The following is an 18,774-nucleotide window of genomic DNA, read 5'->3' as shown; positions in this document are numbered from 1 at the left end:
AGCCTTAAATCACCTTAGAGACATTTATCTGGTGTCTAAAATCTGAAGTATTACCACAGACCTTTTGAATATTCATGTCTTTCTGGCAATTGAAAACAGTCACACATGTATCCATTTTTTTTCAAGCAGATACTTATTCTGTACATTCTTTGTCTAAACATACCCCATGGAGATATACAGAAAAAATATATACTTGTTCTTGTCCTCAGAGGAACTTTACTTTTATTTGAAAATAAGTACCAGAGTTAGTTACACCTGGTCACATCCAACTGGCTGCCATGTCCAATCATGTTATCAATTGAATGCTTGTGTTCTTCAAAATTCATCTAATGAAACCCTAAATGCCAAATTTCCCCAGTATGATGTTATCTGGAACTGAGGCTTTTAGGAGGAAATTAGGCATGAGGTTGAGACCTTCATGAATCTGATTAGTGCCCTTAAAACAAAAACATATCATAAGAGTTTTCTTTCTTTTCCCAATATGTGAGGACACAACAAGAAAGCTACCATCTGTAAAGCTGGAGTAGGACGCTCACCAAGAATCCAACAATGCTGGCACACTGCTTTTGGACTTACAGCCTCCAGAATGGGAGGAATAAACATTTGTTTTGCTAGCCACCCAATCTATGGTAATTTGTTATAGCAACCTAAGATAAGACAAGCTATGATGCTCATTACTATCATTGTATGTACTTGACTTCTGATTATTTAAATGCCAACACCTGGCCTCCATCGTCAGGGCATATCATCCCCAATAACATCAGGGCACCCAGTTCTGCAGTGGTACATCCCCCCTTCTGCACTTGCCTACTGCAGCCAGGCCACCACTGAACATTCAACTGTGATGGGATTCCTCTCACCAGGGCATATTCTTAATGTTTAGTGATCTGCTTCTACTATCTGAAAAGTATAATTCAAACATAGGAAGTAAATACTACTCTAGCTGTGATTTCAAAGGGTAACAGGAAAGTTTATACCTTATTTTTGAAGCAAATACAAGGAATTAAAAGCCAAGGACAAAATGAAAGCAAGGTTAGGATGCAAATTTTATACTTTTTAGTATTCTGATCTAATTCATTGAGCAGGCTAATGTCATTTCTAGAGGCAATGAGCAATTTCATCATCTAATAGCAAATTTCACATTTTTTGTTAGTATTATAATTGTATTACATTTTATGCTTTCCTAGTAACTTATTTACAAAATGGTAATACAATCTTTCTGAAATACGGAGTATATAATGAAAATTATGTGCCCCTTCCACATGCTGTTCTCCTCAGAAAGAACCAATGATTCCAATTTCTAATAAATCTTTCCAGAGATATTTTATCTCTACATACATATGGGTGCCCATAGCTTTTTGCAGTGAAAATATTATCCATAATATTTGTACCTTATTTTTTCACTCTATAGTATATCTTCAAGTTTGTTCTATATTCATACAAATAGAGCTGCATTGTCCATTTATTTGGAGAAGGCAATGGCACCCCACTCCAGTACTCTTGCCTGGAAAATCCCATGGAGGGAGGAGCCTGGTGGGCTGCAGTCCATGGGGTCGCTGAGTCGGTCATGACTGAGCAACTTCACTTTCACTTTTCACTTTCATGCATTGGAGAAGGAAATGGCAACCCACTCCAGTGTTCTTGCCTGGAGAATCCCAGGGACCGGGAAGCCTGGTGGGCTGCCGTCTATGGGGTGGCACAGAGTCGGACACGACTGAAGCGACTTAGCAGCAGCAGCAGCAGCAGTCCATTTATTGGCTAAATACAAGGTATTTCAGTATTGCACATACATAAAGTATATTACCAATTTTTATAGATGGACATTTAACTAGATTCCTGATGGACATTTAACGAGACTCCAATCTTTTGCCTTTAAAAGCAGTGCTTTAACAAACCTCTTTCATGTATGTATGTATATATGTGTGTGTGTGTGTGTGTGTGTGTGTGTGCTCAGATATATAATACATGATTTTCCACATACAGATACATATCCTAAAAGTGAACCTGCTATTTCAAAATGTCCATACATTTATTTTATCTAATATGGGTCAGAAATTGATATCCTCTAGTAGCCACTTTTTATATTTGAAGCTTTGCTGAACAAAAATGAAAAACATGCATATCAAAAAGAGGCCAGAACATATATGCTCCATAATTTCTTTGAAATGAGAGCTACTTTTTAAATAAAGAGCCTATCCCTTTCACAATCTGCCCAAGAAGTTTAGCTGGAGAACTCAATATTGAAGTGAGCTCATCACCAAATTTGTCCAAGGCTTTTGTAACCCAGGGAATATCCTTTTCTTTAGTATCATCAATCATATTTTTTAACTGATTTATTTCTGCACTCATCAACTCAGATTTCTCTCTAAAACCTTCATTAAGCAGAGTTTCTTGGACCTAGAAATAAAGCAAAGAGGGAAGTAATATGTTTTAAATTCTCATTTATTTCAAAGACTACATTTTGCATTTAAGAACTTTGTCAAACTATTTTTGTTTTACTCATAAAATTGTTCTCTCTTACTCAATCATGAAAGGGGAGTTTTGTAACAGGGACTATTTCCTGGTTTTGACAGGACTATTAAGAGAAAGTGTAGTTTACAGCCTTACTAATATTCACACACGATTGGGTTTTGCCAGGAGGCTAAGCCTCACATGAGGACAAATGTTATGCATTTCAGATAAATGTTATGCATTTCAGAGGTAACCTTGGATCAGACTGCAATAATTCTCAGGATGCTGAGAATTACAGAAATCTGTCATAAGGACATCCAAGTGGACAATGATATAATTCTCTTTATGCCACACAGTATCTTGGGTATCTATCCACCCCTGGAGGCAATGCAGCAAGTTTAGAAGCTGCCACATCCCAGTGTTTTTAAGTTTGGACATTTTTGATAGTTTTATTGCAGCATAGATCTATCTCAGGGCCTATGGCTGAGAACAGAGTTCCTGGTAATTGGCAGGGATCCTGAAAGCAAACTAGTTGCTGCTCATATTAAATATATACTGTTGGAATATCTGTCTAATTGAGCTTACCGGAATCATTTAAAATTTCCTCAAATGGCTACTTAAACCCTATTTATAATTTCCAAGGGTTTGAGGTATCAATACTCATCCTGAACTCTCCAAAGTCTACATATATAGTAGAAATTAAAGCCTTATTTTTTAAAAAAGGAATAATTCTAAGGGTTTTAATGAATCAGAAGCAGTAAATGGCAATGATGCTTCCTCCATGGTCTTGCTGTAAACTTCGCCCATCCCTTCCTGATGTCCCAGGGTAATGACTATCGAGCACGACTAAGGCCACAGCCTGACTTACCTTCAGCTTATGCTCCAACATCATATTCATCTCTCTCAGTAGGTTTTCTCTTTCCCTCTCCAGCTTCTCTGTCAGCTGGGCAATGTTTTCCTGGAAACTCTTCTGTTGCGCCTCCATCTCCTGCTGCTGTTCTTGCAGTTTCTGTTTCAGCAGCTCCCGTTCCTTCTCAGCTATCTCATTCCTAGCCCGCTCTTCTGCCCCAGGAAGGTTCAGAAAGGAATAAAAGTAAGATGAAGACAGATCTTTATGCTCCAGAGCTCAGAGACCAAACCAAATTAGAAAGAGAGGAGAAATCTCTGAATTCCCACTGCCATACCCCACACCCCAAACCCTGTGTCCACACCATCAAGAGCACATTTCAGAATGTGATGGGAAAGACTCTGTTTGGCTGACATCTAACCACATCCAACCACATCTCTTGCTGTTTTCAGATGTAGTAGAGTTGTTTCACAGAAGGAGAGGAAGTTCCTTGTATCAGGAAGTCTTTGCTCTTGTACCTATTAGAGGTCACTGCAGGAACCTACCCATCCCACTGTGAGCAGAGTGCTACCCCATACCTGCTACAGTCTTCTCCCCATCAGTCAGTGCTTTATCTGCCTGCAGGATGGATTTCTCTAATGCTGCTTGTGACTGAAGAAAGCTCTGGAGGACTTCATTTGCCTGGGGAACCACGAAGGAGCATAGAACTTAGATTTCCACTGAGAAGATTAGTGCTGCAAAAACATGTATGTAATTTTTGCTTCATGTTTAAAATTCCGTGATGGTTCCCTACAGCAAGTCCAAGCTCCATACTCATGTTTTGAGAATCATATCTCTACTCTCCTCAGGAATAAATTTCAAGTAGTGGATCTTAACAGCTAAAGCTGTCATGATATCTCCATGCTGTCTCATTGCCCACACCTAGTTCTGTGCTCTCAGATTTTCAGGAGACCCCTCGAGACTCTATTCTGTAGACTCCCCCTGCTCAATGTGTCCTCACCTTCACTCCTTTTCTGGACACTTGATGATAATCCTGTTCAAACCTTTCCTTTGCTTTCCTGTAGAGTTCATAACCTCCAGGAACAGAAAAAGTGCCCGCTGAAATACTTTCCATTAGGGTCTTGGAAATCTCATCAAGTTTAACCTGGCAGTATTTGACAGACGCCTCTTCATTCTGTAACACAAAATCCTCCTTCTTGTTCTTTATGATTTCCTGGAAGTGAAATGTAGAGGGATGTCACAAGAAGAATGAAAAAGAGGGGATAAAATTTCAAAGAATTTGATAGAAAGAATGGTCTAACTGCTGTCCTCATGAGAAAAATATTTTGCTGGAGGACACAAAATTTAAAAAGCAATCACAAGTTCTGATTTACTCCCAACCCTGAAAACTCTCTGAAAGACCACAAGAGAGTTTCTCAACCTCCCTTCAGGTTCTTCATCTGAAATGTTGGTGTTGCATTATCTAATCTCTACAGTTCATTGCAGCTATTGATTCTATATTCAATGATACAGCAAGAAGCAACCTAGGTTGAAAATGGCCTGGCATAAGGCCATTTTCATGGGTCTGATTAGAGAAATTTGGATTCTTCTTCATGGGATGATGTTCCCAGAAAACTAAAGCAACTTAAGAATGACTTTTGGGTGTTCCAGACATGTTTGGAATCCAAAGATATATATACTTTAGGAGGATATATATACTTATTTTCATCAGAAAACTAGAGAGATTTCTAGATAAACTACTGAGGTTTGACAGAATAAAAAACAAAATATACTCCTTTGTAACTCTATCCTTCCTGAGAACACAGACTACTTTTGAGTGAGGGGTGAGCCATGTGGCTGGTAATGGCATTTCTAGGTTTCATTCATCAAGGGGAGGGGGAAAATGGTAACTATTAAGACAAGTTACCACAAGCTTCTTCTGGAATTCCTGATTTTCATCCTTGAAGGAGTGCTCCATGAAGATGGCAATGGCTTCCTTCTCACAGGCTGCATGCACCTCCAGCAGCTCCTGGAACGTGTCTGTGGGGAGGCTCAGTTTCTGGGTCATCTTCTCACTGTAGTGGTCAGCTGCCTTTTGCACAGCTGCTGAGTTCTCCAAAAGAGCCAGAGATGTGACTGCATTCTCCAAACAAGGTACAGCTCCATTGTTGATGGTATCCACGTAGGTCACAACCAACTTTCCCAGCCCTGAAAAGGCCATCAAATTTAAGGGATAAATATCAAGTCATTGGTCCATAAAATACAAGATTATGAGATTACATTTCTAAAGTCTCTCTCTCTCTCTCTCGCTCTCTGTCTCACACAAACACACACACACACACACACACACACACACACACACACACACAGCCATATCTCCTTTTGCTATCATCACCTTTGTTTTCCTACTGACTCTTTACTTTTATGGTTCTTCAGGCCTTGGGACTAAGAAAAAAATTGAAAATCTACCTGTATCCAACATATTAAGGAGTATCTGAAAAATACAGTATCCTACTAAAACCTTAAAAGCAAAATAGCTTACATAGGTATTCAGATAAGACATGTTATATCAGATTTTATTTATTCCTAATTCTGAGGCTTTAAAGGTACTTTCAGAGATTTATAGGCTGGTACTGAGTTTTGAACCACACAAAACTCTCAAAATATTTTTTGTTTTCACCTTGCAAAGAACTTTTATTTTATAAGGCTTCCCCTGAGAAAATGGCATATTCTGTTTTTATACTGAGATAGTGATTTTTATTCTGAATAGAGAAATTTTTCAGATAAATGGAAGTCACAGATATCAGTGACAAAATTTGCAGTTTATGGGAGAGATTTATAATCCCCCAAATAAGACAATTATAAAATATACACATTTTTTTCATGGAGTGTGAATGTCCATAAGCCCAGAATTCCATATAAAATCCAACAGAAATACTGAAAAACACATTATATAAAATATCTGCAGTATATTGCTACTCATAATAATAGGAAAAAAAGACTTACAATTTCCAGTGACCAGGACTCCCTCTCTGAGTGTCTTGGTTTTTGCATTGGTGAAGATGTAAGAACAGAATTTTTTTGTTTGTTCCTGGAATTTAGGATTCAGTTGGTATTCAGACACATTCTCAATATCAGCTAGGAGTTCTTTGTCATTTGTTGGTCGATCAAAGACAAAACACTTCCGTGTTGGAAAGAACTCCCTGATGCACTCTCTGCATAAATTTGATGTTTGTACCTTCATATTCTTGCCTAAGGGACAGAGAAACAGAGATTAAAGCAGAAACAGTCTTGCAGCAAGAGAGCCAAAAGTGTTCACGACAGATTTGTGTATTCTTGTTGACTTTTATGGTAATAACTCCTTTAAAACAGACATTCAGTACTTCTTTACACATCAGACTTACACCAATGATATAACCGGAGAGATATTTGGGGAGATGTCTAATCCAGTAAAGGAAACCTATAGCTAGGAGAAGGCAATGGCACCCCACTCCAGTACTCTTGCCTGGAAAATCCCATGGATGGAGGAGCCTGATGGGCTGCAGTCCATGGGGTCGCTAAGAGTCGGACATGACTGAGTGAATTCATTTTCACTTTTCACTTTCATGCATTGGAGAAGGAAATAGCAACCCACTCCAGTGTTCTTGCCTGGAGAATCCCAGGGACAGGGGAGCCTGGTGGGCTGCCGTCTCTGGGGTCGCACAGAGTTGGACACGACTGAAGCGACTTAGCAGCAGCAGCAGCAGCATCCCCAGAACTGAACATGGTAGAATATTTCTTTATTAGATATTTGCTGTACTAATGGTTAAAAGAATAAAAGGTCAAATATAAATGTTTGTTCTACTTAGTCTTATGTGAGAATTGATCTCTGGGACCAAAAAGAAGAGTCACAAACAGGATAGTGGACAATATCAGAAATGTTAGGAATGACATTTGATTATTGAAGGAGAACTATTTTGATGTTAAAATTATTTGTACAAAGCTACATATTTTTAGCAAAAACCTCTGAAAGGTAAGTGTAACTAAACTGATGTTTTAAGATGTCACCATTAATCTATAAACTCTTTGTGATAAAGGATTATGTTTGCTTTGACAGTGGTCCTCTTCTGTCTAGTCAATTTCCCAATAATTTTTTGAAAAACCATAAATAGAAATATGAAAGCAAGAAATAAGTAGATTAGAATTAATATACTTCTCAGGTTTCACAAGGTGCACATCACTATGAATGCTACCCTTTACACTAACAAGTTGGTGGTGGTTGTTTAGTCACTAAGTTATGCCCGACTCTTGCAACCCCATGAACTGTAGCCTGCCAGGCTCCTGTGTCCATAGGATTCTTCAGGCAAGAATACTGAAGTAGGTTGCCATTTCCTTCTCCAGGGGATCTTCCCGACCCAGGAATTGAACCTGGGTCTCCTGCTTTGCAGGCAGATTCTTTAGCAACTGAGCTACGAAGGAAGCCCTTAAACTAACACACTATTTGCAAATTATACAATGAAAAAGTAAATGGGAATTAAAAGAAGCTGTGGTTTGAAAATGAAATGAAGGTTCTGATCATTATCAGAAATATTGATAAGTCAGATTAAAAAGCACACTCCAGGTTTATTTAGAACGTAAAGTCATTTTGTAGATGATATAACTATACAAGAATTAGAACAATTTATCCCGTTTTGAGAAGAATAACATGTAACTGTGTGAATTTTTTTTTTTCATTACACAGACTTTTCTTTGTAATTTCTTATATTGCAATTTTTTAGTATATTGTTTTCCCTACTGGAGAAAAGCAGAAATTAAAATAGGGAGCACAAGTGTCTTACTTCAGAAGGATTTAGCACTGATTATAATCTCGGTGCTAAATTAAAAATTGTATAAAGAAAAAACTGGCTTTGAATAATTTCACTCATACTTTTCTTAAGCAAACTTAAAATTCAGTCCCTAGAGCTTTGCAACCCAGTTTCTAATCACCATTTCTCCAGATGTTAATCTCAAATATAAATGCGATCCTAGAGATGATGGACGGTATTTAGTAGATCCCACACTCTATTCAAACACCCACTGCCCAGGCCATGCCCTGTAACCTTTAGTCAGCTTCAAGGCATTTTCCAGGTATTGATCTTCTGTGATAGGATGACCATTTAACTTTAGCTCCAGGGTGAAATCCCGTACAGCCCATATAAAGTCTGGAAAGAAAGTCACAAATTCTGTGCAATCTTCTTCTCCATCAGGGCTGTGAGAGGACTTGGCTTTTATTAGTTTTGTGAGCTCTGTCACGTAACTAGGACTTGATTAAGGAAAAGAAATTCCTTACTCACAATTCCCACATTCCTAATAAAAAAATAAAAACCTTCTCTTTAGTTCTGAGTCCCCTTTGCACCATTAAAGGCAATTTTGTGACAGGGAAGGAAATGTGATTCCATCTCCATCCCCATAAATTCAGTGAAACATGATAGTTCAGTTCCTAGAAGGATACTGCAAGTGCTCCAGGGCCTGGTTGTTGATGGTGCTCATACTGTTATAGATAAAGGTGCTGCACAGAAGCACGGCCAAAGAAAAGATCCATGAGTCATTCTTGGAGTCACCCTAGAGAGCACATTAAAACAATAGATTTAAGAGTTTACTTGTAAATTAGAAATTTATTCATAGACTTATTCTATCATGTCCTTATTTATTATTTCAGCTAGCCTAATCACCATGCAAAGAAATTGTTTGAAGACAGACATATTGGCTTTGACAATTACAAAGGCATTTCTTGTGATTACAATAGTGAGTGAAGTGAAGTCGCTCGATCGTGTCCGACTCTTTGTGACCCCATGGACTGTAGCCTACCAGGCTCCTCCATCCATGGGATTTTCCAGGCAAGGATACTGGAGTAGGTTGCCATTTCTTTCTCCAGGAGATCTTCCTGACCCAGGGATTGAATCCAAGTCTCCTGCATTGTAGGTAGATGTGTTACCCTCTGAGCCACCATATTTTCAAATAAAAGAGGATTCTTTATAGGGATTTCTTTGTTCTCAATCAGAGGAAATAAAATAACAGTGAACGTGAAAGTGAAGTCGCTCAGTCATGTCCGACTCTTTGCGACCCCATAGACTGTAGCCTACCAGGCTCCTCTGTCCATGGGATTTTCCAGGCAATAGTACTGGAGTGGATTGCCGTTTCCTTCTCCAGGGGATCTTCCCAACCCAGGGCTCAAACCTGGGTCTCCCGCATTGTAGACAGACGCTTTACTGTCTGAGCCACCAGGGAAGTTACTGGTGTATAATTAGTTATTCTTTGATGAATGTTAGAACATATTCATTATGCACACATGTATTAATCATAAGTGATATAAAATAAACATAGTTGGCATAACTGGGTATTTAAATTATATCCAAACAATAAATAAGCTACTGCACATTTCCTAATATTATTAGATTTAAAAATGCAGCAAGTTTGAGTTAAGATGATAGAATTGGAATAGTAGGACCTGGGGTTTACTTCTTTCAACAAGCACATTAAGAATAAATCTACAAGTGGACCCATTCACACAGAACACATGCTGAACACTAGTAGAGGACCTCATACACCTAAAAGAACAAGAAAAGTTCTCCACATAACTGGGTAGGATACTTAAGAAAAGGAAGAAAAGAAAGAGGAAATGAGAGGGGGCCAACATCCTGGTGGGGAGCTGATGGAAAAGAGAGGTTGCCATACCTAAGGAAGCTTCCTCACCAGTGGTGAGATCAATTGAAAAAGTAGGGGAGTTTGGGGGCTATTAGAGTAAAGTGCAGATGGTGGTCTGTGGCAGGCAGAACAGAGAGAGAGTTATACAGATGGTCCATGCCACAGCCTTGTGTGCTCCAGCCTGAGATGTGTGTCTGCCATTGGTGGGGTGGACTGGGTGTTGAAGCGTGGGGTTTGGAGTGTGAACCTAGGAAAAAGACTGCTGCAGGCTGCATGGAGACAGCCTGAAGGGATGGGAGTGAGGAGCTCCACAGACAGGAATACTCTTCCTCTAAATGCTCTTAGAGGAAGCACAGACTGCCATGGAAGCAAGGTGCCATTGTTGAGTAGCACACAGAAGGCAGGGCCACCATCATGGCCTCTCTCCCCAAACTCCAGCCCCTGACTCTGTGGGCACTTGGAGGACTTCTGTCAGAGCAAGTGTGTGTGCCCTAGTCATTGCTGCCTTGTCCTACTTACAACTGAGTGAGCATGTGTGCCTGGTCAGTTGCAACCTCTCGCCCCTCCCACCTTAGTCAACAAATGTGGTCTAGTCAGTAGCTGCCTTCACCCCCCTCTCTCCTGGGTGGGGTTGAAACCAAAGCTGAGCCCCAGGGGCTGTGGGGCTAAGGAAGAAGAACTGAAACTTCTTTTCATAGCTGTAGAAGCCAAGGGTTAAAGTTTAACCCCATGAATGGCTTGGGAAAAGTGCCTATAGAACATCTGAATGGACAGTGAGTGCTCCCACAACTGAGATAGGTCTCGTTTTAGTGACTGTGGACTGTGGACCCTTCAACACGGCCCTGTCCACCAGAGGGATAAGACCCAGCTCCTTCCACCAGAGGGCAGACACCAGTCCCTCTCAACAGGAAGATTACATAAGCCCCTGGATTAAATTCACCCACCAAGGGACAGATACCAGAAGCAAGAAGAACTATGATCCTGCATCCTGAAAAATAAGATCACAAGCAGAGTAAGTGAGACAAAACAGAGATTACAGAGATTAGATTACAGAGAAATACCATGTAGACAAAAGAAAGAAAGAAAGTGAAAGTGAGGTCGCTCAGTCATGTCTGACTCTTTGCGACCCCATGGACTGTAGCCTACCAGGCTCCTCCGTCCATGGAATTCTCTAGGCAAGAGTACTGGAGTGGGTTGCCATTTCCTCCTCTAGGGGATCTTCCTGACCTAGGGATCAAACCCAGGTCTCCCACATTGCAGGCAGATGCTTTACCATCTGAGCCACCAGGGAAGCCCAGTGCAGACAAAGGACCAATGTAAAAACCTATAAGACCAAATAAATGAAGAAGAGACTGGCAATCTACTTCCAAAAGAATGACTTCCCTGGAAGCTCAGACAGTAAAAAAATCTGCCTGCAATGCAGGAGGTCCCCTTTCAATCCCTAGGTTAGGAAGGTCCCCTGGAGAAGGGAATGGCTACGCACTCCAGTATTCTTGCTTGGAGAATCACATGGACAGAGGAGCCTGGTGGGCTACTGTCCATGGGGTCACAAAGTTGAACCAGACTGAGCAACTAACACTTTCACTTTCAAAGACAGAAAAGGTGATTCAAGAAAAAGAAAGGAGGCATTAATTGAGAAGACAAAAGAAATTTTAATAAAGATGTAGAAGAACTAAAGAACAAACAGTGATGAATAATAAAATAACTGAAATTAAAAAATATATACTAGTAGGAATCAATAACAGAATAACTAGAGCAAAAGAATGAACAAGTGACCTGGAAGACAAATGGTGGAAATCTCTGCTGTTAAAACAAGATAAAGAAAAGAAATGAAAAGAAATGAGGAAAGTCTCAGAGATCTCTGGGGCAACATTAAATGTATGAATATTCTAACAATAGGGATCTCAGAAAAAAGAGAAAAGGTATGAGAAAATATTCAAAGAGATTTTAGTTGAATTCTCTAACATGAGAAAGGAATAGTCATCCAAGTCCTGGAAATGCATAAAGTTCCATATAGGATAAGTTCAACAAGAGACATGCTGAGACATATATTAAACAAACTAACAAAAATTAAATACAAATAAAAATATTAAAAGCAGCAGGGGGAAAGCAACAAATAACACACAAGGGAATCTCCATAATGTTGCTGCTGCTGCTGCTAAGTCGCTTCAGTCGTGTCTGACTCTGTGCAACCCCAGAGACGGCAGCCCACCAGGCTTCCCTGTCCCTGGGATTCTCCAGGCAAGAACACTGGAGTGGGTTGCCATTTCCTTCTCCAATGCATGAAAGTGAAAAGTGAAAGTGAAGTCGCTCAGTCATGTCCGACTCTAGCGACCCCATGGACTGCAGCCTACCAGGCTCCTCCGTCCATGGGATTTTCTAGGCAAAAGTATTGGAGTGGAGTGCCATTGCTTTCTCTGCTCCATAATGTTATCAACATTTTTCAGCAGAGACTCAGAAAGCAAGAAGGAAATGGCGTGATATATTTAAAGTGATGAAAGGGAAAAGCCTACAACCAAGAATATTATACCTAATAAGGCTCTCATTCAGACTTAATGAAGAAATCAAAAGCTTTACAGACAAGCAAAGCTAAGAGAATTCAGTGCCACCAAATCAGCTTTGCAACAAATGCTAAAGGAACTTCTCTATGTGGGAAACACAAGAGAAAAGGGGAAAAAGGAAGGAAATAAAAAAGACCCAACAAAAAACAAACCCAAAACAATTAAGAAAATGTTAACAAAAACATATATATTGATAATTACATTAAATGGAAATGCATTAAATGCTCCAACCAAATGATATAGACTGGATGAATGCTTACAAAACAAGGCCTGTAAATACCATCTACAAGAGACCCACTTCAGCTCTAGAGAAACATACAGACTGAAAGTGAAGGGATGTAAAAAGACATTTCTTGTAAATAGGGATCAAAAGAAAGCTGAAGTAGCAATACTTATATCCAACAAAGTAGACTTTAAAATAAAGACTGTTATGCAAAATAATGAAGGATACTACATAATGATCAAGGGATTAAATCCAAGAAAAAGATAGAACAATTGTAAATATATATGCACCAACACAGGAACACCTCAATACATAAGGCAAAGGCTAAAATCCTAAAAAGGGGAAATCAACAGTAACATAATAATAGTAGGGGGCTTAAATACTCCACATACACCAATGGAAAAATCATCCAAACAAAAAATTAAGAGGAAAATGCAAGCCTAAGATGACACATTAGGCCAGATAGACTTAATTGATATTTATAGACCATTCAGTCCAAGGGACCAGGATACACTTTTTTCTCAAGAACATGTACAACATTCTCCATATTATAGATCAAATCTTGCATCACAAATCAAACCTCAGTAAATTTAAGAAAGGTGGAATCATATCCTGCATCTTTTCCAACCACAACACTAAGAGATCATTAATTATCAGTAATCAGAGGGAAAAAAACTGTAAAGAACACAAACACATGGAGGCTAAATATTTAATAATACATTATTAAATAATCAGTGGATCACTGAAGAAATCAAACAAGAAGACAAAAAAATGCCTAGAGACAAATGACAAAATCATGATGATCCAAAAGTTTTGGAGTGCAGTGAAAGCAGTTCTAAGAGGGAGGTTTTACCAATACAATCTTACCTTGAGAAACAAGAAAAATCTAAAGTAAACAGCCTATTATAACACCTAAAATAACTAGACAAAAAAACAAAACCCAAAGTTAGAAGGAAATAAATCACAAAGATCAGAGCAGAAATAAAGACAAAAATACAATGGCAAAGATCAATGAAACTAAAAGCTGGCTCTCTGAGAAGATAAACAAAATTGATAAACCTTTAGCAGGACTCCTCAGGAAAAACGGAAGAAGATCCAAATCAATAAAACTAGAAAGGAAAAAAAAGACATTCCAATGGACACTACAGAAACACAAAGGATCATAAAATATTACTACAAGCAACTATATGCCAATAAAATGGATAATCTAAAAGAAAAGGACAAATTCTAAGAAAGCTACAACTTTCTAAGACTGAACCAGGAAGAAATAGAAAATATTAACAGACCAAGCACAAGTACTGAAATGGAAATTTTTATTAAATATCTTTCAACAAGCAAAAGTCCAGGACCAGATGGCTTCACAGGTGAATTCTATCAAACATTTAGAGAAGAGTTAACATCTACTCTTTTGAAACTCTTTCAAAAAATTGCAGAGGAGGAATACTCCCAAGCTCATTCTATGAGCCATCACCGCCCTGATACCAAAACCAGACAAAGATATCACATAAAAGAAAAACACATACAAACATCACTGATGAACATAAATGCAAAATCCTCAACAAAGTACTAGTATACTGAATCCAACAACACATTAAAAGATCATACACCATCATCAAGTGGTTTTAGTGCAAGAATTCAAGGATTTTTCAATATTTGCAAATCAGTGTGTTACACCACATCAACAAACTGAAGAATAAAAACCACATGATCATCTCAATAGATGCAAAAAAAAAAAAAAAGCTTTTGACAAAATTCACCAATAATTTATGATAAAAAAGATAGAAAGTGGACAATAGAGGAAACCTACTTCAATATAATAATGGCCATATATGACAAACCCAAAGCAAACATCATTCTCAATGGTGAAAGACTGAAATCATTTCCTCTAAGATTAGGAGCAAGGCAAAGATGTCCACTATTGCCACTATCATGCAACACAGTTTTGGAAGTCTTAGCCACAGCATTCAGAGAAGGAAAAGAAAGAAAAGGAATCCAAATTGGAAAGAAGTAAAATTGTCACTGTTTGCAGATAATATGATACTATACATGGAAAATCCTAAAGATACTCCCAGAAAACCCCTTTAGGTCATCAATTTTTTTCCTGGTAAAATTCCAGGATACAAAATTAATACACAGATATCTCTTGTGTTCCTATACACTTACAATGAAAAATCACCTAGTGTAATTATGGGAACAATCCCATTTCCCATTGCATTAAAAAACATAAAATAGCTAGGAATAAACCTATCCAATGAGGCAAAACATCCGTACTCAAAAAACTATAAGATACAAATGAAAGAAATAAAAGATGACACGGATGGATTGGTATAATGTGTTGCTGGATTGGAAGAATGAATATTGTTAAAATGAGCATAATACCCAACACAATCTACAGATTCAATATAATTTTTATCAAATTGCCAATGGCATTTTTCACAGAATCACAACAAAAAAAAATGTTCAAATTTGTGTGGAGACACAGACCCTGAACAGCCAGAGCAATCTTGAGAAAGAAAAATGGAGCTGGAGAAATCAGGTTTCCTGGCTTCAGACTATACTATCAAGCTACAGTCATCAAAACAGTGTGATACTGGCACAAAAATAGAAATATAGATCAGTGGAACAGGACAGAAAACCCAGAAATAAAGCCATGTGCCTATGGTCAATTTATCTATGACAAAGGAAGCAATACTGCACAATGATGGAAAGACAATCTCTTCAATAAATGGTGCAGGGAAAACTGGAGAGCTATATGGAAAAAATGAAATTAGATTATTTTTCAACACCATACACACACAAAAAAAGCTCAAAATGATTTAAAGACCTAAATATGAGCAGGACACTATAAAACTCCTAGAGGGAAACATTGGCAGAACAATCTCTGAGATAAATTGCAGCAATATCTTTTTTGATCCATCTCCCAGAATAGTGGAAATAAAAACAAAAATAAACAAATGGGACCTACTTAAGCTCAAAATCTTTGGCACACCAAAGTAAACAATAAAAAGATGAAAAGACCACCCACAGATTCAGAGAAAATATTTTCAAATGATGTGACCAACAAGGGATTAGTCTTCAAAATTTATAATCAGCTCGTAACACTTAACAGCATCAAAACAAACAACCCAATCAACAATGAGCAGAAGACCTACATAGGCATTTCTCCGAAGAAGACATACAGATGGCCAAGAGGCACATGAAGAGATATTCAACATTGTTAGTTATTAGAGAAATGCAAATCAAAAATACAAAGAGATATCACCTCATACCAGTCAGAATGGCTATCATCAAGAAATCCTCAAATTATAAATGCTGAAGAGGGTATGGAGAGAAGAGAACTGTCCTACACAGTTGGTGGGAAGATAAATTTGTACAGCCACTCCAACTGTATGGAGGTTGCTTAAAAAGCTAAATACAGAGCTGTCATATGACCCTACAATCCCACTCCTGGGCATATACCTGGAGAAAAATATGATCTGAAAGGACACACACTCCCCAATGTTCATTGTAGTGTGTTTACAATGGCCAAGACATGGAAACAACCTAAATGTCCATCAACAGAGGACTGGATAAAGAAGATGTAGTATATATGTACAAGGAATATTACCCAGCCATTAAAAGAATGAAACAGTGCTATTTGTAGCAACATGAATGGCCCTACAGATTGTCATACTGAATGAAGTAAGTCAGACAGAGAAGGAAAAATATCATATGACATCTCTGATATGTGGAATCTAAAAGGAAATAATACAAATTAACTCACAAAAGAGAAAGAGACTCACAGACTTAGAGAACAAACTTATGGTTGCCAGGGGGAAGAACATGTGGAAGAGATAGTTAGAAAGTTCGAATGGGATAAACACATATTTAAAGTTGATAACCAACAAGGACGTTGTATAGCACATGGAACTCTGCTCAATGTTACGTGGCAGCTTGGATGGGAGGTCAGTTGGGGGAAAATGGATATATATATATATATATATATATATATATATATATATATAGCTGAGTTCCTTTGCTGTTCATCTGAAACTATCATCACATTGTTTGTTAACTGGCTATACCCTATTACAAAATTAAAAGTTTAATAACAAGTAAACACACGATTTCCAGCTCCTTTTGGGGCAGAAATGTAAAACTACATAAATGTAGATATCATATTCAAGTAATTATCAAAGTAAGGCAAAAAGAAGACATAATTTATTTCGTCCACTAGTACAAAGCTAAAATAACAAAACTTGATCTTAAAATATTTCTAGTAGGACAAACACTGACTTTTTATCAGGCGTTACGTTTAAGTGCATCTTCTTCCTCTCTCCAACCTGTTTCTTTTTCAATCACACTTTATTAAATCTGACAGCACACATGTGGTCTTGTCAACTAGACTAAAGACATTTTGAAAACATGAACATTAATTTAGTCACTGATGTCTACAGCACTGAGCCCAAAGGCTTGGAACTAAGTGGTATGGTACTTATTTACTAAATTTAATTGAATCATCCACCAAGTGCCAATAAATAAAAAGTTTTATCTAACATTTTTACCTAACATCTTTACAAAAAAGATTTTACCTAAAGGTTCAAACAAACCAAGATTTGCCTCATTTACTATACCTGAAATTCTAAATTTTACAAATACATCTCAGTAACTAAATTACAAAGGATCATAAAAACATGAGAAAATACAGAATAAAAAGGATTTATCTGTGACTCCCTGTCTTACCTTTTCAACATCTCCCAGGCCCTCAGTGTCCAGAAGGACCAGAGTGTGGTCTGATTTGGAAGGGTGAGGCACACACCACATCCAGATGCCCTTGGTTTTAGACTGCACTGTAGAGCCCAGAGGGAAACCTGCAAGTGAAAAGAGAGAGCAACATTCAGTGACAGAGGATAATCTAAATAGCCCAGGGCTATGAAGTCAGACTTACTGGAATGCAAGTACCCCAGGATGCACTATTCTGCTTTCTCTATTTCCTCAAGAATGTCCTACTTTTGTGTTTCATCTATTTCAGGGATGAGGAATATTAATTATGAAAATGATGCCAAGCATGGGTTCAACATGAAGACAAAAAGGTATCCATGAAGCAGACAAAAAGGAGGTAATTGATAACCATTATAAGGTCATTTTGAATAAATGGTGAGGTTCAAAGCCAGAGAGAATTGGAATGATGAGAGACATAGGAAAAGTGGAAAAAATTAAAAAAAATTTTTTGCCAGACCAAATAGTATTTTTAAAGGGGGAGTTACCCAAAAAGATATAAAATTCAAGAAGGAACATGATAGATATTCAAACACAGTTATATATTATTGGGAATATTTCATAAAAAAGTAAAATGTTTCAAGATAAAGCAGACTACAAGGCAAGAACCCAGTGCTTCAGCAAGTGAAATAAGGTAGAATTTAGGGCATTAATAGGAGAGATTTTTGTTAACAGGAGTAAAACAAATATGGTAACAAATGACGATAAGGTAGTGATTTAGTGGTAAGAATTTTAAGGTTAAGTTTAAGGTTGGTTTATTGAGGGGAATCTGATTCTCCATTCACATGCACAGGGAAAAAACTAAGAATATGAGGTATAGTTGGAGTCATGCAATGACCTCTGCCCCAGTACAACACTCACCATGTTTCTGTCCTGCAAGACAGTTCATCAAGTAGGATTTACCCGTACAATACAGTCCTACAATGGCTACTACCACCACTGGCTGAGAAATCTTCTCAAGAGTCTCTATAGCTTCCTGGTTCACTGACAGTTGCTCGTTGTCATTTTCTACCAGAGAAATAGGGGCCATCATGTCCCGTCCAGATGCCATGGCCACCTGCAAACTTAAAAGAGTCTGCATGCAGAAATAAAATTACAAAGTTTTCTCCAATTCCAAATTATTCAAAGCACACACCCATTTAGGGCTGAGTGAGACTTCCTTGATTTCCATGAGACAGAATGTAACCTAGAAATAGCATACTGCAGAGGGAATCTTATATCATTCTCCCAAACCACTGATGATGTCATTAATAAAAGAAAAGGTAACATTACTCTCCATAATTTCACTTCAA

The 18,774-nt window shown here is 38.1% G+C and overlaps 1 protein-coding gene across 1 annotated transcript; it reads right to left on the bottom strand.

Annotated features, from left to right (window-relative positions):
- Positions 1-1,998: 1,998 nt before the first annotated feature.
- On the bottom strand, positions 1,999-18,533 carry LOC102399843 (guanylate-binding protein 6-like). The gene is made up of 10 exons (XM_006051768.3): positions 18,344-18,533; positions 17,447-17,574; positions 8,748-8,857; positions 8,356-8,552; positions 6,284-6,529; positions 5,205-5,485; positions 4,299-4,511; positions 3,877-3,979; positions 3,320-3,513; positions 1,999-2,397 (listed from the first exon to the last, which is right to left on the bottom strand). The coding sequence occupies exons 1-10, from the start codon at positions 18,531-18,533 to the stop codon at positions 2,173-2,175; spliced, it is 1,887 nt and encodes a 628-aa protein (XP_006051830.3). The 3' UTR covers positions 1,999-2,172.
- Between the last annotated feature and the right edge of the window lie 241 nt (positions 18,534-18,774).

This window comes from Bubalus bubalis, chromosome 6, assembly GCF_019923935.1.
Source record: "Bubalus bubalis isolate 160015118507 breed Murrah chromosome 6, NDDB_SH_1, whole genome shotgun sequence".
NCBI lineage: Eukaryota > Metazoa > Chordata > Mammalia > Artiodactyla > Bovidae > Bubalus > Bubalus bubalis.
This window is presented reverse-complemented; position numbering and strand designations above follow the sequence as displayed.

Bases quoted from the DNA above. Each gene is read 5' to 3' on its own strand.
- LOC102399843 (XM_006051768.3), bottom strand. From the start codon at position 18,533: ATGGCATCTGGACGGGACATGATGGCCCCTATTTCTCTGGTAGAAAAT. The intron at 6,530-8,355 runs GTTACAGGGCAT...TCTGTCCCTTAG, and splicing joins TGCCTTGAAGCTGACTAAAG to GCAAGAATATGAAGGTACAA. The intron at 2,398-3,319 runs GTAAGTCAGGCT...CTTTATTTCTAG, and splicing joins TGTTGGAGCATAAGCTGAAG to GTCCAAGAAACTCTGCTTAA.